Raw genomic sequence first — 27,757 nt, forward strand, 5'->3', positions numbered from 1 at the left:
GCTTACTATGTGCAAAGCACTGTTCTAAGCGCTGGGGTGGTTACAAGGTGATCAGGTGGTCCCACTTGGGGGCTCACATCTTAATCCCCATTTTACAGATGAGGTAACTGAGGCCCAGAGAAGTGAAGTGACTTGCCCAAAGTCACACAGCTGACAAGTGGTGGAGCCGGGTTTTGAACCCGTGACCTCTGACTCCAAAGCCCATGCTCTTTCCACTGAGCCACGCTGTTAATAATAATAATAATAATGATGGCGTTTATTAAGCGCTTACTATGTGCAAAGCACTGTTCCAAGCGCTGGGGTGGTTACAAGGTGATCAGGTGGTCCCACTTGGGGGCTCACATCTTAATCCCCATTTTACAGATGAGGTAACTGAGGCCCAGAGAAGTGAAGTGACTTGCCCAAAATCACACAGCTGACAAGTAGTGGAGTCGGGATTTGAACCCGTGACCTCTGACTCCAAAGCCCATGCTCTTCCCACTGAGCCACGCTGTTAATAATAATAATAATAATGATGGCGTTTATTAAGCGCTTACTATGTGCAAAGCACTGTTCCAAGCGCTGGGGTGGTTACAAGGTGATCAGGTGGTCCCACTTGGGGGCTCACATCTTAATCCCCATTTTACAGATGAGGGAACTGAGGCACAGAGAAGTTAAGTGACTTGCCCGAGGTCACACAGCTGACAATTGGTGGAGCAGGGGTTTGAACCCATGACCTCTGACTCCATAGCCCGTGCTCTTTCCACTGAGCCACGTTGCTTCTCTAAGCGCTTACTATGTGCAAAGCACTGTTCTAAGCGCTGGGGAGGATACAAAGTGATCCGACTGTGAGCCCACTGTTGGGTAGGGACTGTCTCTAGATGTTGCCAACTTGTACTTCCCAAGCGCTTAGTCCAGTGCTCTGCACACAGTAAGCTCTCAATAAATACGATTGATTGATCAGATTGTCCCACGTGGGGCTCACAGTCTTCATACCCCATTTGACAGATGGGGTAACTGAGGCACAGAGAAGTTAAGTGACTTGCCTAAAGTCACACAGCTGACAATTGGCAGAGCTGGGATTTGAACCCACGACCTCTGACTCCAAAGCCCGTGCTCATTTCCACTGAGCCACGCTAATAATAATGATGGCATTATGTTTGGTTTTGTTCTCTGTCTCCCCCTTTTAGACTGTGAGCCCACTGTTGGGTAGGGACTGTCTCTATATGTTGCCAACTTGTACTTCCCAAGCGCTTAGTACAGTGCTCTGCACACAGTAAGCGCTCAATAAATACGATTGATCGATTGATGGCATTTATTAAGCGCTTACTATGTGCCAAGCAGTGTTCTTTTAGACTGTGGGCCCACTGTTGGGTAGGGACTGTCTCTATATGTTGCCAACTTGTACTTCCCAAGCGCTTAGTACAGTGCCCTGCACACAGTAAGCGCTCAATAAATACGATTGATTGATGGCATTTATTAAGCGCTTTCTATGTGCCAAGCACTGTTCTTTTAGACTGTGAGCCCACTGTTGGGTAGGGACTGTCTCTATATGTTGCCAACTTGGACTTCCCAAGCGCTTAGTACAGTGCCCTGCACACAGTAAGCGCTCAATAAATACGATTGATTGATTGATTGATTCTAAGCGCTGGGGAGGTTACAAGGTGATCGGGTTGTCCCACGGGGGGTTCACAGTCTTAATCCCTGTTGTCTACCAGCAAACTTGGCATGACTGACTCCATCTTGTGCATACCAACATTAACCCTTTATTTTAAGCAGACCGAAAGCACTCCGGTGTTTCTAAAGTAACATTAACCAAAGTGGCTCCCGTCTGGAATGTCCCCATCCTGTGTTGACCGTTATCTCCTGATAACATCTTGCAAACTGGGATTTTAACACTAATCAAACCACGACAAACAAACGTTGTACTTCAACTTGGGATCTAGGAATGCCAAGGCCTCCCGTACAGCACAACTCTCGGGAATCCTATGTGTAGCTCGGATTTGAAACCCAATAAAAGAGGAAGAAGCGGCTGGGATCGGGGCTGCTTAATAATAATAATGTTGGCATTTGTTAAGCGCTTACTATGTGCACAGCACTGTTCTAAGCGCTGGGGGTGGATACAAGGTGATCAAGTTGTCCCACATGGGGCTCACAGTCTTAATCCCCATTTTACAGATGAGGGAACTGAGGCTCAGAGAAGTTAAGAGACTTGCCCAAGGTCACACAGCAGACATGTGGCAGAGCCGGGATTCGAACCCATGACCTCTGACTCCAAAGCCCGGGCTCTTTTCACTGAGCCACACTGCTTCCCCAAGCAGGGGCTGCTTGTCACTCGTAGCCACTTTCCTTCTTTACTGCTCTACCTGAACTCATGTCTCCGAGTCGAACCCTGCGGCCGATTTACACCGCTTAACCTATTTTGCACCCTGCTTGTCGACAACAATCCCCATTTGACAGATGAGGGAACTGAGGCACTGAGAAGTGAAGTGACTTGCCCAAAGTCACACAGCTGACAAATTGGTGGAGTCCAGATTTGAACCCATGACCTCTGACTCCAAAGCCCAGGCTCTTTCCACTGAGCCACGCTGCTTCTCTGGGAAGGGAGGAGGCTGAGCTTCTGAGTGGTGTTGCCTCGTCGGGGCTAGATCTAATACAAATAATCAATCAATCCATCAATCGTATTTATTGAGCGCTTACTGTGTGCAGAGCACTGTACTAAGCGCTTGGGAAGTACAAGTTGGCAACATCTAGAGACAGTCCCTACCCAACAGTGGGCTCTGTTAAGCGCTTAACACACACAAGAGAAGCAGCGTGGCTCAGTGGAAAGAGCAGGGGCTTTGGAGTCAGAGGTCCTGGGTTCAAATCCTGCTCCGCCACTTGTCAGCTGTGTGACTTTGGGCAAGTCACTTCACTTCTTTCTGCCTCAGTTACCTCAGCTGTAAAATGGGGATGAAGACTGTGAGCCCCCCCGTGGGACAACCTGATCACCTTGTAACCTCCCCAGCGCTTAGAACAGTGCTTTGCACAGAGTAAGTGCTAATAAATGCCAACATTATTATTAATAAATGCTTACTATGGGCCAGGCTCTATACGAAGCGCTGGGGTGGATACAAGCCAATCGGGTTGGACACGGTCCCTGTCCCCCTGGGGGACTCACAGTCTCAATCCCCATTTTACAGATGAAGGAACAGAGGCACAGAGAAGTGAAGTGACTTGCCTATGGTCACGCAGCAGATAAGTGGCAGAGCAGGGATTAGAACCCATGACCTTCTGTCTCCCACGCCCGTGCTCTATCCACTACACCATGCTGCTTCGGCTCAGTGGGAAGAGCCCGGGCTTTGGAGTCAGAGGTCATGGGTTCAAATCCCGGCTCCGCCAATTGTCAACTGTGTGACTTTGGGCAAGTCACTTAACTTCATTCATTCAATCGTATTTATTGAGCGCTTACCATGTGCAGAGCACTGTACTAAGCACTTGGTAAGTACATGTTGGCAGCATATAGAGACGGTCCCTACCCAACAACGGGCTCACAGTCTAGAAGGGGGAGACAGACAACAAAGCAAAACGTGGACAGGTGTCAAGCCGTCAGAACAAATAGAACTTCTCTGTGCCTCAGTTACCTCATCTGCAAAATGGGGATTAAGATTGTGAGCCCCCGTGGGACAACCTGATCACCTTGCAACCTCCCCAGCGCTTAGAATCAATCAATCAATCGTCTTTATTGAGCGCTTACTGTGTGCAGAGCACTGTACTAAGAGCTTGGAAAGTACAAATTGGCAACATATAGAGACAGTCCCTACCCAACAGTGGGCTCACAGTCTAAACAGAACAGTGCTTTGCACATAGTAAGCGCTTAATAAATGCCATTATTATTATTATTATTATTATTATTCCAATCCCCCCAAACTTTTCAGCCTCAGCTCCCTTCCCTCCTAGCCTAGGTCAGGTTCGGGGGTCCCAGGCCCAAGCCCTCTCTTTCCAACCTCCTACCCACAATCTTGGAACGAAATTTCTCCGATTGGGAAACTCAGAAAGCAAGTTATTCAGTTGTCAAGGAAGTAAGGGACACTCCCTTTCCACCTCCTCCCATTCAAGGACAAATGCTCGTGGAGCTGCTCCCTGAACTTGGGCCTGGCTGGTTCTCCTCCCTCCCTTAACAGCCCCCGCACATCCTGCATCCTGCAGTGGTCCAGGCCATGCTGACCTGTCTAAGGGCCGAGCATAGGCTCAGCTTCAGTGCCAGCTTCCCACCTCCTCCGCGGAAAACCTGGCTTCCTCCCCAACTCAGGATTCAGCGTTCAGAACTCAGGCCAAAAGGAGGCAAAATCATGGGAACTTCTCAATCGACTTCTATAAATTGTGGAGGGAGATGGGCCAGAGTTAAATACGGCCTTACCCCCTGAGGGCAGGCCCTGAGTTCCCGTCACGTTGACATTTAGGATTAAATTTCATCCAAACCTAGCAGATACACACCTTAACTCCAAGACCTGAAATTAGGACAGTCTAAATCTTGACCTCCGCCACGTCCCAAACCTACTTCTGTGAGGCACAGGAAGGGATTTGGGAAAGCATAGTCGGGGAGAAAACAGGTCCGCCTCCATGTCTACCAGACACCCTATGTACATAACATTTATTCATTCAATCGAATTTATTGAGCGCTTACTGTGTGCTGAGCATTGTACTAAGCGCTTGGGAAGTACAAGTTGGCTGGGGAGAGAGAGCAGCATAAGGGGCATAGATCACAAGATAGATTTATCTCTCAAGGGCGGATAATTTGCCCCTTCCCTCAAAAAATCAATATCGTCCCCCCCACCCCACCGGCAGCAAGTGAGACCTGGCTTTAGGGACTGTCTCTATATGTTGCCAACTTGTACTTCCCAAGCGCTTAGTACAGTGCTCTGCACACAGTAAGTGCTCAATAAATACGATTGATTGATTGATTTACGAGGCTCCTTTCAGTTCCCTTCCCCCGACTCATCCTTGGATCATGAAGTCTTTTCTCTGGCTATATCTGTTTATTCAGCTAAGGAGATGTCTTAAGGGCATTCGAAGTTAAAAGCGAGGGTTTCTTTATACAAAACCTTAACTCCCTGAACAGATGCAGCACCGGCCATCTGACAAATGAATACATTAAACTAACAGTGAATCCAGCTCGTACTTTCCACAGAATGTGTTAAGACCTGACGTCAACTGGAGTCTGAATCTGCCTCGGCTGTTAACCGGGTAAGAGGGGCTCCTGTGAAGTTAACGGCCGACAAGCCAGACTCTGGAAAGCTTGGTCTAGGGTTTTATTATATATATATTTTTTCCAATATATCTGTATTGGAAGATTAGGAGACAAAAAGGCACCAACTCACATTAAAGAAACAACAAGGTGATCTAGTCCATTCTACAAAGTGTATGTTGTAAAAGGAATAGCGCTAGGAACTAACCGATCCGTGTTAGGGGTCCCAGCGTGGGAAGGGAGAAGGACCCAGAGAGGTATGAGACTGTCACCATTCACAAGAAACCACCGGGCCCCACCACTCAGTCCTGGGAGATTCTCTCCGGAGAACCTCTTACCCCTTCAATTTGGCGGGGCTGAAAATCCAATGGAGCTCCAGACCTCGGCCTGGAGACACCACCTTTCCTCCCATAACTCCCTGGAGGACTCCCTTCCCAGAGCCAGAAATTATTGGGAGAGGGGAGAGAGGGACCAGTAAGAGGCAACATCCCCTCCCAGTCCACTGCCACACCAACTGTGGGAGAGATAACTCCTCTTCTGTACATTTCGAGGGTAGGCTGAGGCTGGCTCCTCAGGTCTCCCTCTAATCCAGCTCAGGCAGATGCTTCTACTCTGGGTCTCCTTGGTGAGGGAGGAAGAAGAGAGGGGAGGAGGAAAAGGGGGGGGAAAAGCAGCCGATGAAAGCCTTGAGTTTTGGGCATCAGCTTACTCAAGAACCGCAGGAGGTCTGTGTTGGAACTGAGGCTTCTCCACCCACTTTGTAGATTTGACGCTGCCCCCCCCGTAAACATTCATCTGCTCAGAATGCCCGTCTGTTTCAACAGAGATGACAAGACCCCCAGGCCCCACCCTGCCAACGAATGCAGCAGCAGGAAGAAACCTGCTGAAGCTGAATTAGACACAGCCGAATGGCAAAACGGGCCAACCAATAGGAAATCATTGACACTCAGTCCTTCGGGCAGGTCCCTGGAGGACAGTGGGTTAATCATTAACCGGCATGCCCCCACATCGGTGGAAGGGGACCCCCTTTGAGGAGAGGTGGCTGGTAAACCGTGCGAATGCCCAGGAGGATGCCTTTCCAGAGACATTCCCGGCCCCCAGATCCATCCTGCCGGCTAGAGCTGCCTTGGAGCTGGATGGGCGGGCATCTGCCTCGTTGAGACCCGCTCCTTGGAGACCCAATGATGGGACTTTTGCAGGGAGGGGCAGTCTACAGGGAAGGGTCAGTCAGGATTCCTGGGTCAGTTCAACACTCTTATTGCACTTGGAAATGAGTAAGGCAAAGCAAACTAACGGAAACCCGGGGATAAACGGCCACGGCCCACCGCCCTGGGACCGGCCTGCCTCCTGGCCCTAGGGCAGGGGGGACCCTGGAGCCCAGGAGTCGGGCTGGTGAGCCAGAGTCGGTAGAGAGAAAGAACGGAGGACACGGGGAGGCAGCAGCTGTCTCAAGCACTCCCGGCTCTGGGGAGGGCATGTTCAGTTTATCCGACCCAGCGTGGGAACCCCAGCGCCCAAAATGCCCGGGACGAGGCAGAACGCGCCCTTGGTCCCAGGCCAGCGGGTCTGGCTCGGCTGCAGCCAACGCCTCCCGCATGCTGGACCCCCGGTGTCATTCTGCTCCGTTGGATTGTCTAGAGCGGAGATGAGCACGGCCACGGAAAGAGCAGGGGCTCTCGGCCCGCTGTACACGCGCTCCGCCGGCCTCCTCTCGCTCGCTCTCCTCCCACAGCCCAGACAGACAAGGTCCCCTGCATCCCCACCAGCCTTGAGGTGGGGGTTGGGGAGGGGGGCGAAAGGATTATTGCTGAACCGCAGCCCCGGCTCTGAGGGTAAACGTCCGCAGCCCCCCAGACCAGCCCTCGCCGGGAGCAGGGATACTTCTACGGGGTTGGGGCGGGGATCTGTGGGTGGGCACGGGAATACCGGAGGCAGGACGGCCCAGGAGCGTTTCCAGGGCTCATGCCCAGGGAGCCGTGGCCCAGGTTGGTTGGTTGAGCAGCGGCAGGGTGCCAACCGAGCCAGGGCTGCGGGCAGGTCAGAGGTTGTGAGGCTGCAATACCATCCCGCCGGACCGCAAGCCAACCAAGACTCCCCATATTTCCCCTTCTCCCCGGAAAGGGCGCCCTGAATGGCTGGGGAGCTAGGTCAGAGACCGGGGCCTCGGTTTATCCCGGGTTTAAAACCAACAAAAAAACGGGAAATCATCTAATTCACCACATCACAAGGTGACGACTTCGCCTAAAAGTGTCACTTGGAAATAAAATAGGGCCACGTGGAAATGGGCCTGAACACAATGGACAGATGGGGAGGGCGGGGTGGAGGAAGCCGCAAACATCGCAACCGACATGCCACACGTCTCGGAAGAGGCGGCCCCGTCACACACGTGCTTAATAATACCAGACGGTCTATTTGTTCACAATATTGAAGGGCATCTAGAGTTAGCTGGGGGAGTGGGGAGAGGAGGAAGAGGATGAAAAAAAAAAAGGTAAAAAAAAAAACCAAGAAAAAAATGCCGGATGGGAACAGAAAGGCTGGGTCTGAAGACGGCCGGTCCCTCGGGAGGATGGAGCTGCTGGACCTTCCTGTTGACCACTGTCTTGCAAAACTAGAAGAGAAAACCAGTTATTAACGAAGTAACAGGGAAAATGGAAACACACTGGTGAATCAGGTTTAATATGCAATCCAAGATGTTCAGAGAGGTCAGGCCGACGGCTTCAAAGTCTGGGCGGTTCTGGGTGGCAGGGATTCCCCCCTCACAAGCTTGTCCCTCCCAGATCACCTGCCCTCCTCTTTCCCCATCCGCAACAAGAGAAACACTTTCTAGGGGAGAGGAGGGAGGAGAGGAAGGAGGAGAGGCTGCCATGATCCCTCCGGCCCCAGGCTATGGTGGATAGTGGTGAACTGAAGCAACTCCTAGTTTGAAAGCAATTTCCTCTGGGACCGAAGAGGGCAAAGCCGGCAGTTTGCCCTTTGGGGAGAGTGTCAGGATTGGGCACCCACAGCGGGCAGGCTGCAGCCGAGGACACCCTGAATTCGGCAGAGACCGGACAACTCCAAACAGGGAAAACACAAGGAACTGGGAAGGGTTTTAGAGAAGAGCACAGGGAAACCAACGGCTTGGAGCAATTGAGGAGTTCATTTTCAAAGAGTCCCACCAATGTGGTCACCCCAGACACCATTCAAACAACGGTGAGTGGGCGTGTGAGAGGGCCTCTGTCACTTTTTCCTGGTCGGTGACCTTTCAGAGGAGCACGAGGCCGGCCCAGGTTGGACAGAGGGGTTAGAACAGCCAAACCTTGTCACGGTACAAACCCGATCTGAGAGACACCAAACCATCAGGCCTCGACCCAGCTGTGATGGAATGGAAAGGAGAAGAGGCCATAGACGGTGACTATCAAGAGAAAGGAATCTTCTTCATGGCTGCTGTTGTTACTGCCTGGGGGCTTATTCCTGCTTTGGCTCTTCACTGCCCTTGGGGAGGGGAGCTGGGGGCGGGAGGAGAAGAGGGGAGAAGTAGGATATGGGAACAAGGGGTTGGGTAACGGATATTTTGGGGGCAAGGGCATTCCAGACTGGCCACAGCCCCAGTGATACTGTAGGGAGACAAAAGCTGTTTCTCTTTTCCTTCGGTCCCTAGTCCTTCCTTCCCAAACCCCCCTCCCTTGCCCCTAGCCCCGCGATGTGATTCTACGAGTCAAACACTCCCCTGCAACTTCCCGAAGTTTGTGAATGATTGAAAACATGATCCAAAGTGAGACTGCTGCCCACAAGGCCAGCCCGTCATCGCCACTAATGGAAAGGACGAGTGACAAGGTAGTTTTCCGGTTCCCCACAATAAGTTGATCGGGCCTTTCGGTCCAGAACGGATTTTAGCTCTGGGGCATGCACAGGGAGAAGCTCTCTGGGTACATACAGTGCAGGAGGGGAAGGGGTGGCTTTAGTCATCTGCTGTCATTCCTTTCACAGGGTCTTTTTCTCTCATCTGAAATAGAAAGAGGGGGAAAAAGATAGGAAATCCCTGCCCATCCTTCAAATATTACTTAAAAACCCACCTCCGCCACAGAGGCTTCCCAGATTAACCCCACCAGACTGGTTCTGAACAGGGCCGCTTTGGGAAAGCTCTGTAATATGGTTGGGCTTCTGTCATTTCTTATACATCTTTTACGTACCTCTGCTATTTCATGGATCATTATTTGGTAGGCTCGGGTGAGGCAGGGCCCCGGCCTTACCCTCGCTAAACTTCCCACGTGCAGTATATATAATAATAACAATAATAACAATAACAATAATAATAATAATAATAATGGTATTTAAGCACTTACTGTGTGCCAAGCACTTTCGACCACAGGGGGGCGCCCCATACACACTTTTCATTCATTTTAATTCATTCAATCAATCGTATTGAGCGCTTACTGTGTGCAGAGCACTGTACTAAGCGCTTTGGAAGTACAAGTTGGCAACATATTGAGACAATCTCTACCCAACAGTGGGCTCACAGTCTAGAAGGGGAAGACAAACAACAAAACAAAACATATTCACAAAATAAAATAAATAGAATAGCAAATACGTACAAGTAAAATAGAGTAATAAATACGTACAAACATATATACAGGTGCTGTGAGGAGGGGAAGGAGGTAAGGCTGTGAGCCCACTGTCTCTATATGTTGCCAACTTGTACTTCCCAAGAGCTTAGTACAGTGCTCTGCACACAGTAAGCGCTCAATAAATACGATTGATTGATTGATTGATTGAGGAGGAGCGGGAGAGGAAGGAGGGGGCTCAGTCTGGGACTTTTGATAGACTAGGTGAACTGGGCTTCCCCAGCCTCGGCTCAGCTCTCTATTCAGAGGGCTAGCAGGGCCCAACCCTCTTGAGCAATTTAAAAACTGAAATATCAGATCTCCACATGTGCCGGACACCCCAAAATCATCACTGTAGGAAGGGAATGTGTCTACTATCATATTGTACTCTTTCAAGCGCTTAGTACAGTGCATCTGCACATGGTAAGTGCTCAATACGATGGACTGAATTTCTCTTGACCTTTCAAGTCATTAACTCATCTAACCCACTCCGGCTGCAAAGAGAGATAGACCCTCCAAGTTGGGCAGCAGAAAGTAAAGGCTTTGGGGGCGAGAAACGCAGCCGTTCCCCGAAGGGAGCCCGCGGCGATCCTTCCCTATGATCGGAGGCTCCATCATCATCATCGTCATCAAGCGCTTAGTACAGTGCTCTGCACATAGTAAGCGCTCAATAAATACGATTGACTGATCAAGCCTGCTCCTGAGGCCACTCTCTACCCCACCCTACCAAGCCCTTTGGAGGCAGGTTGGAGATGGCTGCTCCCAATAAGACTTTGTCTTCTCGGTGGAGGGAGTGGGGCCTGGGTTACCCATGCTGAGGGCGACTTAGTACAGTGCTCTGCACATAGTAAGCGCTCAATAAATAAGATTGATGATGATGATGACTTTTGGGACCGGGCAGGTTGTGCGGCCCTCCCTACAGGCCCTTCGAACCCCGGGGAGCCTGAGCGGGCTCGGCCCCCACTGCCCTGGCCAGTTTACCCATTGCGGTCCCTGGAACTCCACGAGACGGGCACCACTGGCAGCCCTTTCCAACCAGCTTTTCCCAGAGGCCCTTGGCTGACATCATGGGAAAGCCAGGCCAGAGGGGTTCCCGCAGACCTGGGATGGCAGGACTTCCAGGAACCAGTCCACTCCAGGAACAAGGAAGTGCCTGTGGCAATCTTGATGCAAGACCCGATATGTTTGGGAGGGCCCTCGGTTGGTAATTGGGCCGAACTTCATGGTGGGGGGTGAAAACCCCCATCTTGAGGTGTTCAGAAGCACAAAGGAAGATGAGGAAAATGCCTGGGGATGGAGGGGAGACAGGTTCACCCCAACCCCAAAGCCCAGACTAGGCAAGAGATCAGGTTCGGAACGCCATTTCTGGGTCAAACTAATAACGATAATAATATCTGCTGCACTTCTGCCATGCCAAGCACTGTGCTAAGCACTGGGGTAGATACAATATAATCAGATCAGACACAATCTCGGTCGCACATGGGGATCCCAATCTAATGGGGAGGGAGAACAGATATTTAATCCCCATTTGACGGATAAGGAAACTGAGGAACAGAGAAATCACCTGACTTGTCCCAGGTCACGCAGCAGGCCTGTGGTAGTCAGAATTAGAACCCAGCTCTCCTGACTTCCAAGCCCAAGCTCCTTCCACTAGGTCGTGTTGTTTACCAGGAATCAGCCTCCAGAAGTGCCAGATTGTAAGCAAGTTGTGGACAGGCAAGAGAAGCAGCATGGCTCAGTGGAAAGAGCACGGGCTTTGGAGTCAGAGGTCATGGGTTCGAATCCCTGCTCCGACACATGTCTGCTGTGTGACCTTGGGCAAGTCACTTAACTTCTCTGAGCCTCAGTTACCTCATCTGTAAAATGGGGATGAAGACTGTGAGCCCCTACGTAGGACAACCTGATCACCTTGTATCCCCCCGGGTGCTTAGAACAGTGCTTTGCACATAGTAAGTGCTTAACAAATGCCATCATTATTCTTCTAGACTGTGAGCCCGCTGTTGGGTAGGGACCATCTCTATATGTTGCAAACTTGTACTTCTCAAGCGCTTAGTACAGTGTTCTGCACACAGTAAGCGATCAATAAATATGATTGAATGGATGAAGCTACTGTTGAACTCTTCCTTGTGTTTAATACAGTGCTTTGGACAGTAAGTACCAGTGATTGGCTGATTGGCACGGGATGTTTGGAGGAACAGAAGCAGCCTGGCCCAGTGGAAAGAGCATGGGCCTGGGAATCAATCAATCAATCAATCAATCGTATTTATTGAGCGCTTACTATGTGCAGAGCACTGTACTAAGCGCTTGGGAAGTACAAATTGGCATCACATAGAGACAGTCCCTACCCAACAGTGGGCTCACAGTCTAAAAGGGGGAGACAGAGAACAGAACCAAACATACCAACAAAATAAAATAAATAGGATAGAAATGTACAAGTGAAATAAATAAATAGAGTAATAAATATGTACAACCAGATATACATATATACAGGTGCTGTGGGGAAGGGAAGGAGGTAAGATGGGGGGATGGAGAGGGAATCAGAGGACCAGGGTTCTAATTCTGGCTCTGCTGGGTGACTTTGTACAAGTCACTTAATTTCTCTGTGCTTCAATTACCTCATTTGGAAAATGGGGATTAAAACCTCCTCCCTCTGACTTAGACTGTGAACTCTATGTGGGATAGGGACTTTAACTTGCTTATCTTGTATCTGCCCCAGCGCTTAGAACAATGATTGACACATAGTAAGCACTTAAATACCATAAAACTATTTATTTATTTCACTTGTACATATCTATTCTATTTATTTTATTTTGTTAGTATGTTTGGTTTTGTACTCCATCTCCCCCTTTTAGACTGTGAGCCCACTGTTGGGTAGGGACTGTCTCTATATGTTGCCAACTTGTACTTCCCAAGCGCTTAGTACAGTGCTCTGCACACAGTAAGCGCTCAATAAATACGACTGATTGATTGATTGATAAAAAAAAATTTTGGACAACCAGCCTCCTGATCCGGGGTGGAACTGCTAACATTTTTCCCTAAAGAGGACAAAGGGACTAGGGCATGCCTAATAATAATAATAATAACAACTGTGGTACTTGTTAAATGCTATGTGCCAAGCACTGTTCTAAGCGCTAGAGTAGACTCAAGTTAAGCAAGTTGGAGACAGTCCCTGCCCCATATGGGGCTCATGCTCTTAATCCCCATTTTACAGAGGTCACTGAGGCCCAGAGAAGTTAAGTGACTTGTCCAAGGTCACACAGCAGACGAGGGGCAGAGCTGGGAGAAGAACCCATATCCTTCTGATTAATGCCTATCCCACAGGCCATTATCTAGCAAACACTGGAAGGTCCGCTTCGGGTTTTGTTTCGGCTTTCAGCGTTCTTTTTAAGCTTCCGAAAACCGATCGATGTTTGCTAGCGTGGGATGCCTGTTTTGCTGGATCTGCTCTGTTGCCAGAGGGTCATCCCGCCCGAGACGGAGTGTTTCTAAAAGGCCGGGACTGGGCGAGGAGGCCAGTGCTAACCGTGACTTTCAGCGGTCCAGGTTCCTGCACATTCCATCCCCCAGGTCAGGAAGACCAGGAAAGCTGAGCCTTTTCCTCCCCGACTTTGGGGCGCATGAGATCGACAAGCTCCACAGCAAAGAGAGAGGGGGAATAGGGAGAGATCCGTTCTCCTGCTGCCCTCAATTTGGGATTCTGAGCCCCGCATGAGACCGGGGTTGCGCCTGATCCAAACACCCCGTATCATTCCATATATGATATATGGTATCATACCATATATCCCTCCTTTCCATATATGTTTGTACATATTTTTTACTCTATTCATTTATTTATTTATTTATTTTGTACATATCTCTTCTATTTATTTTGTTAGTATGTTTGGTTTTGTTCTCTGTCTCCCCCTTTTAGACTGTGAGCCCACTGTTGGGTAGGGACTGTCTCTAGATGTTGCCAATTTGTACTTCCCAAGCGCTTAGTACAGTGCTCTGCACATAGTAAGCGCTCAATAAATACGATTGATGATGATGATGATACACTCAATCGATGGTACTGATTGAGCGCTTACTGGGTGCAGAGCACTATACTGAGCGATTGGGAGAGTACGATACAACAGAGTTGGTAGACATGGCCCCTGCCCACAAGGAGCTTACAGTCTGTAGCCTAGTCATACATATTAAATAATATAAAAATGGTAATACCATTGACTGAGTAAAATTAAAAAAAAAAAAGATACTCAGGGAGGGAAGAGCCTCAGCGAAATGGACATATGCAAATGGACCCAACTGAACTCTACTGGCAAGTTTCAGTTTCAATAGGATCTCCAGGTGCCCATTTCTACAGCCAAGCCAATAACTTCGGCACGGGCATGCTCGTTGGTTATGTTTCCTATCTCCTTCAGGAAGCCTTCCCAGATTAACTCCTACCTGTCTCCAGGCACTCCAACAACTGCTGAAACACTTTAGCACTCATGAAGAAAACCACTTGGGCTCTCCCTCCTTTCCTTATGTTTTGGTTCTACCATATGTTATGCTTCTCTTATCTTTTATGTTTTCACGTGTATCTCTTGCTTATCTTCGTGGGCTTGCCTGCCTCCTCCGCTATTTTGTAGTAGTGTTTACTGAGCGTCTGCAGTGCGGTGCGCTGAATGAGGCTCTTAGGAAACACAGAATCACAAAGTGATGCATTCCCCGCCAGCAAGGATTTTATGCTCTAATCAGGATTGGGTCTTGATTTTCCTCCATAAATCCCAAAAGCACCTCAAGCTGCAGAATGCTCCTAAAAGCACAACTCCTACAGGAAGCCCCCTCGGACTAGGCCAGAAGGTAGGCAGGTTCTGCTGTGCCCTAAAAAATGATTCTTTGGAGTCAGCCAGAGCTGCAGGATGATCCAACAATCAGTGGTATTTATTGAGTGCTTAATATATGAAGACCACCATGCTAAGCACTTGCGGGAGTGCAACAGAGTACCATCCCATCCCTCGTGGAGCTTACAGGGAGACAGACATTTAAAATAAGTTACGGGTAGGGGTAGCAGCCAAGTAGAAGGCTATTTACACAGACATACATTTACAAAGTCTTCTAGACTGTGAGCCTGTTGTTGGGTAGGGACCGTCTCTATATGTTGCCAACTTGTACTTCCCAAGCACTTAGTACAGTGCTCTGCACACAGCAAGCACTCAATAAATACGACTGAATGAATTTACATAAGAGCTGAGTGGATACAGACTTGAGGAGATGCAGAAGAGAGGGAGAACGAGGCCGGCTAGGAAAGGTTAATCAGGGAAGGCTTCCAGGATGAGATGCGATTTTCTTAGGAGGGCTTTGAAGATGGGGAGAGGGGTAGTCTGTTGGATATGAAGTGGGAGGGAGTTCCGAGCAGTGGGGAGGGTGTGAGAGAGATGAGATCGAGGCATACTGAGGAGGTTGGTGTTAGAGGAGTGAAGTGGGAGAGGCATGGGAATAGGTAGGAGGGAGAGAGCCAACTGACTGCCTTAAAGCCAATGGTCAGGAAGGTCTGTTTGATGTGGAGACGACTGAGCAACCATTAGAGATTTTGAGATGTGGGGAGCTGTGCCTAGAGCAATTTTTCTGAAAAATGATACAGGCAACAGAGTGGAGGATGAGGTGGAGAGGGGAGAGCCTGGAGGCAGGGGAGGTCAGCAGGGAGGCTGACAAGGTAATCAAGATGGGCTAAGGCAAGTTCTTGGGCCAGAACGGTGGCAGTCTGGCTGGAGCGGAAGGGGCAAATTCTAGAGATGTAAAGATACAAACTGCTCTCCCTCGCCTCCCAGCACCCTTCCCCCACCCTACCTCATCCAGCTGTTTCTTGGTCTCCTCTTCCATTCTACGGATATCTTCCATTGTCAGGTCCACCCACTTGTCAAGCCAACAGAAGAGCTGCCGGTGGAAGTTTGTAAACAGACGCTTCTCTTGCTGCAGAGAGGAGGGAATAAGTCAGACACCTAACAGGGGTAGGCTTCCATTCGCCACGGTGGATATTTAGAACTGGGACCCCCAAACTAAAGCCTCCTCTTCGGGCAGTGAGCCTGGGGTGAAGGAGGCACCGGAGTGATTGAATTTTAGGTATTTCGTTGCCAATAAATGGCTAGGTGGCCCTATTTACTGTCTCCCTCATTCCGTTTTCCACCTACACCCCGGGGCCTGTGGGATGGGCGAGTTCCCATTTGAGAAACAGCATGGCTTAGTGGCTACAGTCCAGGCCGGGAGTCAGAAGGTCCTGGGTTCTAATCCTGGCTCCGCCGCACGTCTTCTGTGTGACCTGGGACAGGTCACTTCACTTCTCTGGGCCTCAGTTACCTCATCTGAAAATGGGGATTAAGAGTGAGAGTCCCATGTGGACCAGGGACTGTGCTCAACCTGCTTAACTTGTATCTACCCCAGCGCTTAGAAGAGTGCTTGACCCATAGTAAATGCTAAAGTACATTATTATTATTATTATTATTATTATTATTATTATTATTATTATTATTATTGGTGGCTCACTGGCACAAAGAGTGGAGCTGGTGGGGTCACCCCATGGTTGGGGTGAGGCTCTCTGTTGAAGGCCGGTGTGGGATGAAGAGGGGTTGGGAAACCAAGCTCGGGAAGCTGTTCGGGAGGGGGGGGGGGTCAGCTGGAAATATCCAGCTGATTTTAGCCATTAGCCTCTGACCGTGTCGGAGTTACACCAGACTGACAATGTTCAGAGATTCCCAATGCTCCAAGAGGCGGGGCTAGTCTATCAATCCATCAGTCACTGGTATGTATTGAGTGCTTACTGTGTGCAGAGCACTGAACTAAGAGCCTTGATGAGTTAAAGTTGGTAGACACGATCCCTGCCCTCAAGGAGTTTACAGTTTAAATGGAGATGTGCTCCGGAGAGCAATCTGAGGCAGTGATTTGAGGTGTGCAATTGTTGGAGTCCTCTTTCCACCCTGCACATGGAGTGGATACCTGGACAGGAGCTACGGATGCTTGGATCAATCAATCAATGGTATTTACTGAGCGCTTCCTATGTGCGGAGCACCATACTAAGCACTTGGGAGGGTACAATACAACAGAGTTGGTAGTCATGTTCACTGCTCTCAGTGAGCTTACAGTCTAGTGGGAGACACAGGGGATGGTAAACAGTCAAGGGAGAGAGGGACCGGCAGAGGAGGGTTGCTATGGAAATCGCCCAGAACTCAGCGAACAACTTGTCTTGCCTCAGACGAGGTCAGTCCCGGGGCCCGGTGCAGGGCCAAGCTAGGAACTCCTCCACGAGGCTGGAGGCCAAATCGGCCAGTTAGCCGAGCCCAAAAAGAGTTGCCCTCTGAGCTTTTCAAAGGACCGTTGCCTGCGCCCTCCACATCCGCTTCCCTGGCCATGGCTCACCTTCTGAATAAAGTTCTCCACTTTGTTCTGCAGCCCCCACCACTTGAACTTGACGGTTACCAGCTTGTAGGCGCACATGTATGGGCAGTCTTTCTGATTCGGCAGCTCCTTCTGCGGAAACGCACACAGAGCCCAGCTTGGGGTGGGGTGTGGGATTCCCCATCCCACTGAACCGCCCCTCCGCCGCAGGGTCCCATCCCTCGCCCCGGGCGGCTCTCCTGTCCGTATCAACCCAGCCGGCCCCCGACCGCCCACCCTGCTCGACCTCCCAGCCAGGAGAGTCGGTCGCACCTTCCAATTGGGGCCCAACGGTCCCCGTCCTGTCTTGATTGACTTATATTTTGCTGGATCTTCTTCTTGCTTGTAGTCCTAGGGAAGGGGGGCAAGCAGAAAAGAATTGACTCAATCACCCTGGCAACACACAGCAGGGTGAAAAACCAGCTCCCAATGTTCCTACGAAAAGGTCCCCCCCAGCCCCAAACTAAGGCGGTAGGGTTCTAACGGCCTTCCTAAGTTAGGCCACTCCGTCTATGCCGCTCAGCGCGTAGGAAATGGGTCTCCTTGGCGAGTAAATATTTAGCTTTCCCCCGGAGGAGCGCGGCTTGATTTATTCATCTGAAGGCCGTTTTATACTTTTTCTATGTATGTTCATCGCCATACTGCTCAAGGCAGCACGATGTTTCCATCGTCCAAGCCAAGAGCTCTGTCATCTATCTAGGACGAAAAAAGAGGAAAGAAAAACGGATGTGTCCCCGCCTGGGTTGCTGCCGTGGAAAATTCGGATTGATCGGTGCAGGCCCCTGGGCGGTTCCTTGGTCTTTGATAAGCTGTAAGCTGTGGCCTAAGGGTGAGTTCCTCTAAGGTCCGGAGAGCCGAGGGTGGGAGTGTGTGAAGGAGAGGGAGCTGGACTCCTGAGGTACCATAGCCAATAACTTGGTCTTCAACGGTCTAGGAAAAATTGAGTGACTGGGGAAGGGCAGAGGGGAGCCCTGTCTGGGTGGGGCCTTTGGAGGGGGGCTCCTGCCATCCTCCTCTCCCTCACACCTGAAAGGGAATCAGGCAAGGCCACTGGTTAAACCAATTTCCTCAACGGGTAATTTTTTTTTGCAGAATTTATAACGGTATATTTAATGGATCATAATGGTTCCAAATGCAAAGCACGCCCTTCTTGGATCCTCAACAGTCAAATTGCTTGACATGCATTCAGTGGCCATAACTTTTCACTCCTTACTTTAGCTAGAACGGCCACACTGTGCGTTGTCATCATCAATCGTATTTATTGAGCGCTTACTATGTGCAGAGCACTGTACTAAGCGCTTGGGAAGTACAAATTGGCAACATATAGAGACAGTCCCGTTGTCATCACTCCCCACCCCACTGCCTGGGACACCCCCCCACCCCGCCACCCCACTCAACCCCCTTCATGGCCATCAGACCACAGTTCTCCCCCTCCTCTGGGCCCTTTTTTTATCAATGATGAGTATATAGCTATAATTCTATTTATTCTGATGGTATTGACAACTGTCTACTTGTTTTGTTTTGTTGCCTGTCTCCCCCTTCTAGACTGTGAGCTCGTTGTTCGGTAGGGACCGTCTCTATTATGTTGCCGATTTGTACTTCCCAAGCACTTAGTACAGTGCTCTGGAACACAGTAAGCGCTCAATAAATACGACTGAATGAACCAACGAGAAATCACATCTCCTTCTCCAGGTAGTCTTTGAGCCATCTCTCACATCTCCATTCTACACCCCAATCTTCCGCTTCCAACTCACAACCCCCCTAACACTTAGGGACAGAGCCGTAAGCTCGTTATGGGCAGGGAACATATTTGCTAACTCTGTCATATTGTACTCTTCCAAGTGTTTAGTACAGGTCTCTGCATGTAGCAAGTGCCTGATAAATACCACTGATTGCTGATTACATATTCTATTCCTCACATTTGTAATGTACTGAACTTTCTAGCTTCTCCACCAGACTGCACAGTTCTGAGGCCGAAGATTGTGTTTTCTAACATTTGTACTCTGCCACAAGCTTAATGCTGTCCTCTGCTCACAGCAGGTCCTAAAAGATGCTAATTATTTATTCATATTAATGTCTGTCTCGCCCTCTAGACTGTTGGCTCATTATGGGCATGGAATGGGTCTGCTAGTTGTGTTATAGTGTACTCCCCCAAGCACTGAGTACAGTGCTCTGCACATAGCAAGTGCTCAATAAACACCATTAATTGATTGATAGAAACGCTACTGAGTGATGAGTCTTCCAACCACGAGAGCCTATTTGAGGCACAGAGTGATCAGGTTTTGGAAGGAATGGTTTCTAGGCATGTTGCATGGAGTCAGATGGGTGTGGCCTAAGAACTGCAACTCCTGAGTTTTCCTTTATGCAGCATTTGGCAAGGAGGTCACCTCCACATTACACAACTGGCTGGACCTGCAGAGTGAGTGAATCAACTCATCAAGTGCCAAGTGGTCAAGGCGAAGATTTCTCCAGTTGCCTCAAATCCTGGGGCAGAAGTGGGCTCAGGGGTGGAAGGAGAGGGGAGACTCGCGGTCGGATCGAGCCAGTAGGCGAGAGTCCCTTCAGAACATCGCGCTGCTGTCTGAATGAACCCGGAGCCTGACAGGAGTTTATAAAAATGGAAGCGTCAGAGTCATGTGCCCTCATCCACCCAAGGGTCAACCTTTACTGGGCTTCAGATGTTTGCGACCAGATCTGGGATGATGAGACCCCAGGCCAAAGCCCTGCAGACCAGTGAGGCTTCCTCATGCTAAGTTTCTCGGGGACTCCTTAAACACTCAAGTAGAGCTCTGCACTGGCCAGATTTTGGGGTCCCAACCAGCCCAACAGGCACTAGAAAATTTGGAGTTTGAACCACCTGAACTCCCCGCCTTTTTATATATTCAAAGAGGGCACAGCCCCTTAAAGGTGGCAGATAAGCCCATTTACACATCCTTCTTTTTGCTCTGTCTTCACCTCCACCTGAATTCATCTTGACAGGAGGTAGAACCGAAAGAGAAAGAACATGTAATGCCCACCCAGGGGCTCTCCCCGTCTCCCCAAAACTGACTGGTTCCATTTTGGTGCCGGCGCACTGTTCCTTACCTTGGCAAGCACCTGGTTCCGGTCTGCTATGTCTATATAAACAACTTCCACGCCTTTCCACGAAGCTGCCTCTAGCTTGTGGACCTGCAGGGCGGAGAAGATTCATTCTGAGATGCGGTCCTTTCCCGCCCAGAATGGAGATGGTGGGAAGGTCTTCGCCACAGTGCCAAGAACCCGTATTTCCCTCAGGGGAGCCAGGAAAGGGAATTGCTCCACGGTCGAGGAATCATGCACAAAAGCAGGGCTTGTGTCTCCCCGTCGGAACCCACAGGAACGAAGTTTTCCATACCCTTGGGGATGAGGAAAAGTGGCAGAGCACACAGTGGTGCTCAATAAACCTTGAGAGTCAACATCCGAGGGAGAGACCCAGAGCCAACACGGGGTGGGAAAATGTTATGTGGAAAAGGAGGGGGGCCTTTAAAGAGCCACACCACCTAACCCCCACTAGTTGGATGTTCAAGGCTTCAAGATCAATGTTCTTGAGAAGTTCAAACAGCCTGGTTCCTGGGGCAGCGGGGAAGCCTCGGGGCAGAGCAGCAGGACCCCACCTCCCCTCAGCGGGCAGGCCATGGGCCTTCTGGGGAGCGGTGCTTACGTTCTCCTGTGTGCCAAGGTCTCCTGGTTTGTGCCAAGTTTCAATTTTAATCAGAAAGTCATCTTTCATGTACTCGTTCTACCAGAAAGGGGGAAAAAAAACCAAGAGAGAGAGAAAGAGAGAGAGAGAGAGAGTGTCTTCAGGCACCGAGTTGGGATTGGGAGACCAATACAGTTTTGTTACCGATTCATGGATTCCTGGCCAGGGTTATGGAGTGACTGCATGGCCACTCTTTGAGCCAGGAACCTCAGGCTCACTGTTGCCTTTTGTTGGGGAAGATGCACTGTAAGCTCCTTTTGGGCAGGGAACATAATCACTTCTTGGTTCTGTACTTCCCAAGTGCTGAGTCCAGGGCACGGCCCTCCCTCACTACCACCACCACTACTACCACTTAGACTACTGCCAAGTATTCAGCTGGACGGAAGGCAGTGTCTAAAAGACGCTTATGGTCTCCCAGGAAAGCCGCGAGATCCCTTGGACACCGGGGACAAGTGGAGGTGGAGAAGGAGGAAAGGGCCAAAAGGTGGGGGCGGGGGAAAGTGCACAACATTGCATTTTACAACATTTTACAGCGCCTGGCTGCCCCATCAGCCGGCTTGGCTCTGCCCGGCCCTGCCCGCCTTCAGGACAACTGGTGCTTGCCAAACCAAATACCAGTGTGGATTAAAGCAAAGAGGCCACAGCCAATTAATACATTAATCGTTACGGATGAGGTCACGGGGAGATTAAGGCCGCACTTCTGCAGCTCCCCAATTGAAAGTAAACAGAATACCCCACGCCCCACAAGCAGCTGTGGACGACACACGCGCACTTCAGATCCCTCACGGATACTTACCGTAATGACTGCTCCGAGGCAGGGACATGGAAAGGAGAGAGGGGAGAGATTAATATAGAAAAGTGTGTACAAACATTCTCCCCTGTGGGCCACGGACAGCGAGGCCTTCCCCGCCCCCTCCTCTTTCCCAAGAGCAATACCACCAGGCCAGCTCACTGGGCAAAAATAACCAGGTCCTCCGGCCCCTTGAGTTTAGCTAGCCAAGCAAAAGCTCAGAGGAACAAACTGCATTTAATTACAGTGCTTGCCGCCTTCTACTCTCTGGATCCGTTCCAGCTGTCCAAGGAAATGGAGTTGACTCATCAGCTGACATACTCCTGCCTCCATCACCTTGCAGATAAGGAGCTCCTCCCGAGCGCTGACAGCGGGTGGGGCGCGGAGGGGTTCGGGGCTCAGCAGAACAGGTCCCCGTGTTCCCTTGCCCTCTGCACCCCTTTTTGCTCCCTGTAATCAGACCCCTCACCCTCCATCCCTCTCCTGCCCTGGGTAACGAGATGCCTCGGTTTAATTATTCATCCGCAAGTAATGACTGGAGCTCTTGTGTCACCGGGGGAGTAGCCATCCCATCGGCAAGACTCCGGGCCGCCTTGTGCGCTCGGACCCGCTGGGCCTTCGCTGGAGGCCTTGTTTCCTGGGAAACGATCACGGTTCTAGAAACTTAGGAGAATAAAGTCTCGTCCAGCAGGTCTCTCCTCAGACTGTTTTGATTTTTGGTTTATTCTTCTGGGCACTAAGCCAGAGGCAATTCACGGGGAGGTGGGGGACGGGACTTTGAACAGGCGATGCCTGTGTCGGAGCCCAGGGTCAATCCCCGGCAGCCTGCTGACCCACCCAAAGACACTCCTGGTGCCCAATCTATATTCTTCTAATCCCGGTTCCGGCATGTGTCTGCTATGTGCCCTTGGGCATGTCACTTCACTTCTCTGGGCCTCAGTTACCTCACCTGTAAGATGGGGATGAAGACTTTGAGCCCCACCTGAGACACAGACTGTGTTCAACCTGACTAGCTTGTATCCACCCCAGTGCTTAGTTCAGTGCCTGGAACATAGTAAGGACTTAATACCATAAAAATACCATCACCTTGAAGAGGTGATGCCCGGGTACCTGCTCTGGGGAGGTGAGTCCAGGGCAGTGGTGCCCCAGCCAGCCTGGAAAGCCCACTGCTGCCGCCTCTCTGGGCTCAGCCTGCTCCCTGCTAAATTGGCAAGGATTCTGCCAGGGCCTACTCAGAGCAGCACTCTCTGACACTTTGGTGAAACTCACCTTTGGCCGGAGACCAGGTACCCTCTGCCACGTTGCTCACTTTCAAGAAAGCCTGGGCCCATTTCAGTTAGGGGAAGTTGAAATGTCGAGGCCTGTCTGACAGCTAAGGACCAGCTGTTTGGGGTGAAATGAGGATACCCTGACTAATGACGGCATCTTCCGTCACTCTGGAAACCACCCAGCGTTGGGTGTTCCCCTCCAAGTCTCCACCTGACCAAAGTCCACCAAGGACCACACCCTCCCCCGAGGAAGAACCATCGATCACCTGCCCAGCCGAGACCTGAAGAACCCTGAGGTTGCCAGAGGGCAATGATCCCTTCCTCGCACTGGGGCCAAGTTTTGGCCAGGGTCTGGAGGACGAAGATCCCTGGTGGGGAACTGCCCTCCCGAGGAGATCGGTCTCTGTCCTCGCTCTCAGGTGGCAGCTCTTTGGAAGTTCCCCGTCGAGGCCTAGCACTTTGCTCTCCCCCTATTCCCTCAGATGCACCTGGATGCATGCACACGCATGCGCGCACACGCTCACACAAAACCTGTTCCCTGTCGTTGACCAACTTGAAACTGTCGCTCAGTGGATTTGTCACCACCCTGCAGTCCTCTCTCTGGGGCTGGGGAAAAACCGACTCTCCCGCATTCCCACTGGCCTCAATGTGGCTTTTCAAGCCACACAAAAATGCCTTTAACTCACTCCAGGAGCTGGAAATTCCCCCCTAAACAGGCGGGCTTTGTGCTGACCATGCTACAGCCTCTGGAAGCTCCCCATCTCTCCACCCTCTCAACCACTGCCTACCCTAAAGGTCACCGATAATCATCACCGGCCGGAAGGCGACCCGTCCCCTCACCAGCCTGGCCCGGGACAAGATGGTGTGATACAGATTTCCCAGCACTTACCTACGTTCTCCAGCCCCTCTTGACTCCCTCCACCCCGCACAACTCACCGGTCCGGCAATAAGGATAGGCGTTCCACGCTTTCTCATGGATATTCAGGGCTCCCTCCGGGGCCAGCATTCGTACAAACGTCGGCACTTTGCTGCAGCGGGGAGAGGAATAACGCGACGATTGCTAGGCCATCCGGCATCATCCGGCCACATCCCCCATTCCTTGGGTCACTGAGGCATGCGGCAAATGAATCACCTTAAAGCAGTCCCTGTAACTGTCTGCTTGGCTGACCCTGGCATCTAGCTCCTGACATCTCTCCCCAGCAGAGAGAAGCAGCGTGGCCCAGAGGATAGAGCCCGGGACTGGGAGTCAGAAGGACCTAGGTTCTAATCCCAGCTGCACCACTTGTCTGCTATGTGACCTTGGGCGAGTAATTTCACTTCACGTCTTTAAAATGGGGATTAAGAGCGTGAGCCCCATATGGGACGTGGACTGCGGTTGACCTAATCAGGTTGGATTAGCTTGTATCTACTTCGGCGTTTATGGCACATAGTAAGCACTTAAATACCAAAACAAACAAAAAAGGAGAGGGCTGCCCTCCCGCTGTCGCTTGACTAGCCGCACCCTGGACAGTGGGCCGGTTCCCTGGGAAGGGGGCTCCTGGTGTAGAACAAAGTTAAAAAACAGCACTGAGAAAAGGGGGGTTCTGACTGAATCTCAACCCCTGCCCTGCCACACCACATCTCAACTTCATTCCGTGTTCTGACGACCTGGTGGACATGATGGGCTCCTAGGCGCCCAATTCTTCCCAACCCCCCTACTTTCTGGGACAAAGCCACTCCTGGATAGACTTTAAGCCTGTGACCAATCTAAAGGTCGACTGTGATGCCAAGCCCCCGATCCACTCACTCAAGCCCTCAGGTCCCACAGCTGGCGAGCCTCACCCAGAGGCTAGGTTAGCAGGTCTGAGTCTGGCCCTGGCTACAAATCTGCTTTAACTTCCCTAATTCTTGCACAAACATGCACACACACACACCCACAAGAACACCCCAGATTTATCTTCAGGGGAGGACAAGGGGGTAGGGGACTGATTACTTCCCGCTCTCCACCAGGCCCTGAAAGGTCCCCTCATCCAACAGACTAGACCAAGCTTGCCCCTGCCAGCCTCGCCTGGGCCAGGGGGCAATTCCCACAAACCTCTGTAAGTGGTAGATCTTGTGTGTGTACTGGCCTTTCTCTCCATCCTTCTCATAGGGCTCGTTGACCAGCACCTCGACACCCTCTCCGCCGCCGGTCTCGTTTTTACTGGCCTCCGCCACCGAATATAGTTGTCCCACTTGATACTGAGGGAGTAAAGAGACACGGGTCGGTTCTGGGAAGCGCGACTCCCGGAGGCTCTCCCACGCCTGGCTCCGCGTTGCGAGCGGAGCATCCGCGTAGTGAAACCGAGCCTACCCAGTCCGTCACGCTGGAGGGGAAAACAGGTCACTCCAGGTCATCGGAGAGGTCAACGAGGCAGGGGGAAAGTGGAATTGGGACAAAGGCAAGGTGGAAAAGGAGCATGGAGGGAGAAGAAAGATGCCAGATGTAATTTCATCATGAATCACAAACAAAAAAAGAGAAATGGGGCAAGATGGCCTGGTGGGCAGAGTGTGAATCTAGAAGACCAGGGTTCTGGTCCCAACTCTGCCCCTGGACTGCTGAATAACCCTGGGCAAATCTCTGTGTCTCAGTTTCCTCAGCCGGAAAATGAAGAGGAGATACCTACTCTTAGACTATGATCTCTGTGTGGGAAAAGAGGGTATCTGATGAACAGAGGAGAGAAGCAGCGTGGCCTAGTGGAAAGAGCCTGGGCGTCTGAGCACCTGAGTTCTAATCCCGGCTCTGCCACTTGCCTATTGTGTGATCTTGGGAAAGTCACTTCACTTTTTGGTGCCTCAGTTTCATCTGTGAGATGGAGAATCAATCCTACTCCCTTCTACTTGGACTGTGAATCCAACCAGATTGTATTTTCCCTACTCCAGCGCTTGGTACAGTGCTTAGCACTGTAAATAAATTCCATAATGATAATAATAATAATTACAATTACGTATTGACCCCAGTGCTTACGACATGGGTGCTTAATAAAGCCCACACTGAAACGTGACTGAAGAACCCCCCCTTATTTACAAAAAGTACTAGTTAAAAACTTGCTATGTGCCAGGCGCTGTACCTAGCACTGGGGTAGAACACGATAATCGGATTGGACACAGTCCCTGTCCCACATGGGGTGCACAGTCTAAATGGGTGGGAGGAGGATTTAATCCCCATTTAACAGATGAGGGAACTGAGACATATAGAAGTGCAGTCATTTGCCCAAGGTCACGCAACAGAAGAGTGGCAGAGCCGATATCAGAACCCAAGTCGTCTGACTCCCTGGGCCGTGCTGTTTCTCTAGGTCCACCCTACCTGACAGACCCCAGTTTGGGGAATGACTGGGGACTGAAGCAACTATTTACGATTCAGGAGAGTTCAGCGTCGACGGGCTTCCTTGCCTGAATTATTTCCGCGGGTTAGCTGGTTTTGTGTGAGGGGTACAGTGCAGGCAGCGATCTTACCGAGCTCCGGTCCGATGCTCAGCACACTGAGAACTGGAGTTAAAGATAGGCAGCTGCCTTATGCTCACTCCACCCCGAAGTGAAGCCCCCTAAACCGATTTGGCGGTCGGCAGGTCCCAGTCCCATGGATTTAAACAGATCCCAAGTTGTTGCTCCTTATTAATGGGGGCGGCTCCGTCCTCCAGATATTTACAGCCCCTCTCCACCTCCGGGTTGGGGCTGAAGTCACCTGTGTCCCTTTGGAAGCTGACGCGGCCCCAGAAATGAGCGGGAATCTGGTCGGGTTGCAGAGACACCGCCCACATCACCCCCTCGGCCAGGGGAGAACGGGGTGTGTGTATGTTTGTGCGTGTGCACACTGGGAGCCACTGTGCCCAAGCAGCCGGTATCATCATCATCATCATCATCAATCGTATTTATTGAGCGCTTACTGTGTGCAGAGCACTGTACTAAGCGCTTGGGAAGTACAAGTTGGTAACGTATAGAGACAGTCCCTACCCAACAGTGGGCTCACAGTCTATCACTTTCCTAGAAGGCATGGGGGACCCACAGAGATTCTGAGTGCCAGCATCCTTAGGGACAATCGTGCAGGCACAACAAACAGTCCTCACGCTTCCGCTCAGAAGCTAGGTCGGACCGGGGGTGGCACCCGGTCCTGGCTCCCTGCTCCACCCGGACTACGGGAAGGAAAGTGACAAGAATGAAACCGGCTTCCACAAGGCCTCGGCCTAGAGGGGGCACGTGAAACCGAAAGAAAACTCACCAGGTTCCTCCCAGCCCCTCCCCGAGGATCAGGGTCCAGAGATTCTTTTTCTTCTGAGCCTAGGGCCCAGGGGATGGGGGCTGGTCAGCTGTTCTGCAAGACCAGAGAGAGGAGTTCATCCCCCGGTAATTGCTACAGCCTTTGGGGTTTCGGGAGGACAATATCACCGGATTCAGTGAACTCGCAGGAGAGAGGGAGGGGCCGGTCAGAAAGACCGGTGGTGGTGTGAGACCTGCCAAATGACTACTGTGAACACAGTCAGGAAGAGCCTGGGTTACAGCAGATCTCACTAACACACGCTGCTAAACTAGACTTTGGTATATCTGTAATTTATTTATTTATATTAATGTCTGTCGTCGTCCCCAGACTGTAAGCTCGTTGCAGGCAGGGAATGTGTCTGTTATATTGCAGACACATCTTACCTCCTTCCCTTCCCCACAGCACCCGTATATCTGTATATATGTTTGTACATAATTATTACTCTATTTATTTAATTTTACTTGTACATATCTATTCTATTTATTTTATTTTATTAGTATGTTTGGTTTTTTTCTCTGTCTCCC

The 27,757-nt window shown here is 50.8% G+C and overlaps 1 protein-coding gene across 1 annotated transcript in view; it reads right to left on the reverse strand.

The window, feature by feature from the left end:
* Positions 1–7,591: 7,591 nt before the first annotated feature.
* The window catches only part of PITPNA (phosphatidylinositol transfer protein alpha), a 30,648-nt gene continuing 10,482 nt past the window's right edge, over positions 7,592–27,757 (reverse strand). Inside the window, exons 3-12 of the mRNA XM_038759065.1 lie at positions 25,032–25,177; positions 23,894–23,985; positions 21,696–21,703; positions 20,861–20,938; positions 20,266–20,349; positions 17,455–17,532; positions 17,164–17,274; positions 15,601–15,723; positions 9,123–9,191; positions 7,592–7,814 (exon numbers count right to left, since the gene is read on the reverse strand). Of these exons, the coding sequence (XP_038614993.1) occupies positions 9,147–9,191; positions 15,601–15,723; positions 17,164–17,274; positions 17,455–17,532; positions 20,266–20,349; positions 20,861–20,938; positions 21,696–21,703; positions 23,894–23,985; positions 25,032–25,177 (765 nt within the window). The 3' untranslated portion in view covers positions 7,592–7,814; positions 9,123–9,146. The remainder of the gene's footprint in view (positions 7,815–9,122; positions 9,192–15,600; positions 15,724–17,163; positions 17,275–17,454; positions 17,533–20,265; positions 20,350–20,860; positions 20,939–21,695; positions 21,704–23,893; positions 23,986–25,031; positions 25,178–27,757) is intronic.

Source organism: Tachyglossus aculeatus, chromosome 17 (assembly GCF_015852505.1).
Source record: "Tachyglossus aculeatus isolate mTacAcu1 chromosome 17, mTacAcu1.pri, whole genome shotgun sequence".
NCBI classification, from domain to species: Eukaryota; Metazoa; Chordata; class Mammalia; order Monotremata; family Tachyglossidae; genus Tachyglossus; species Tachyglossus aculeatus.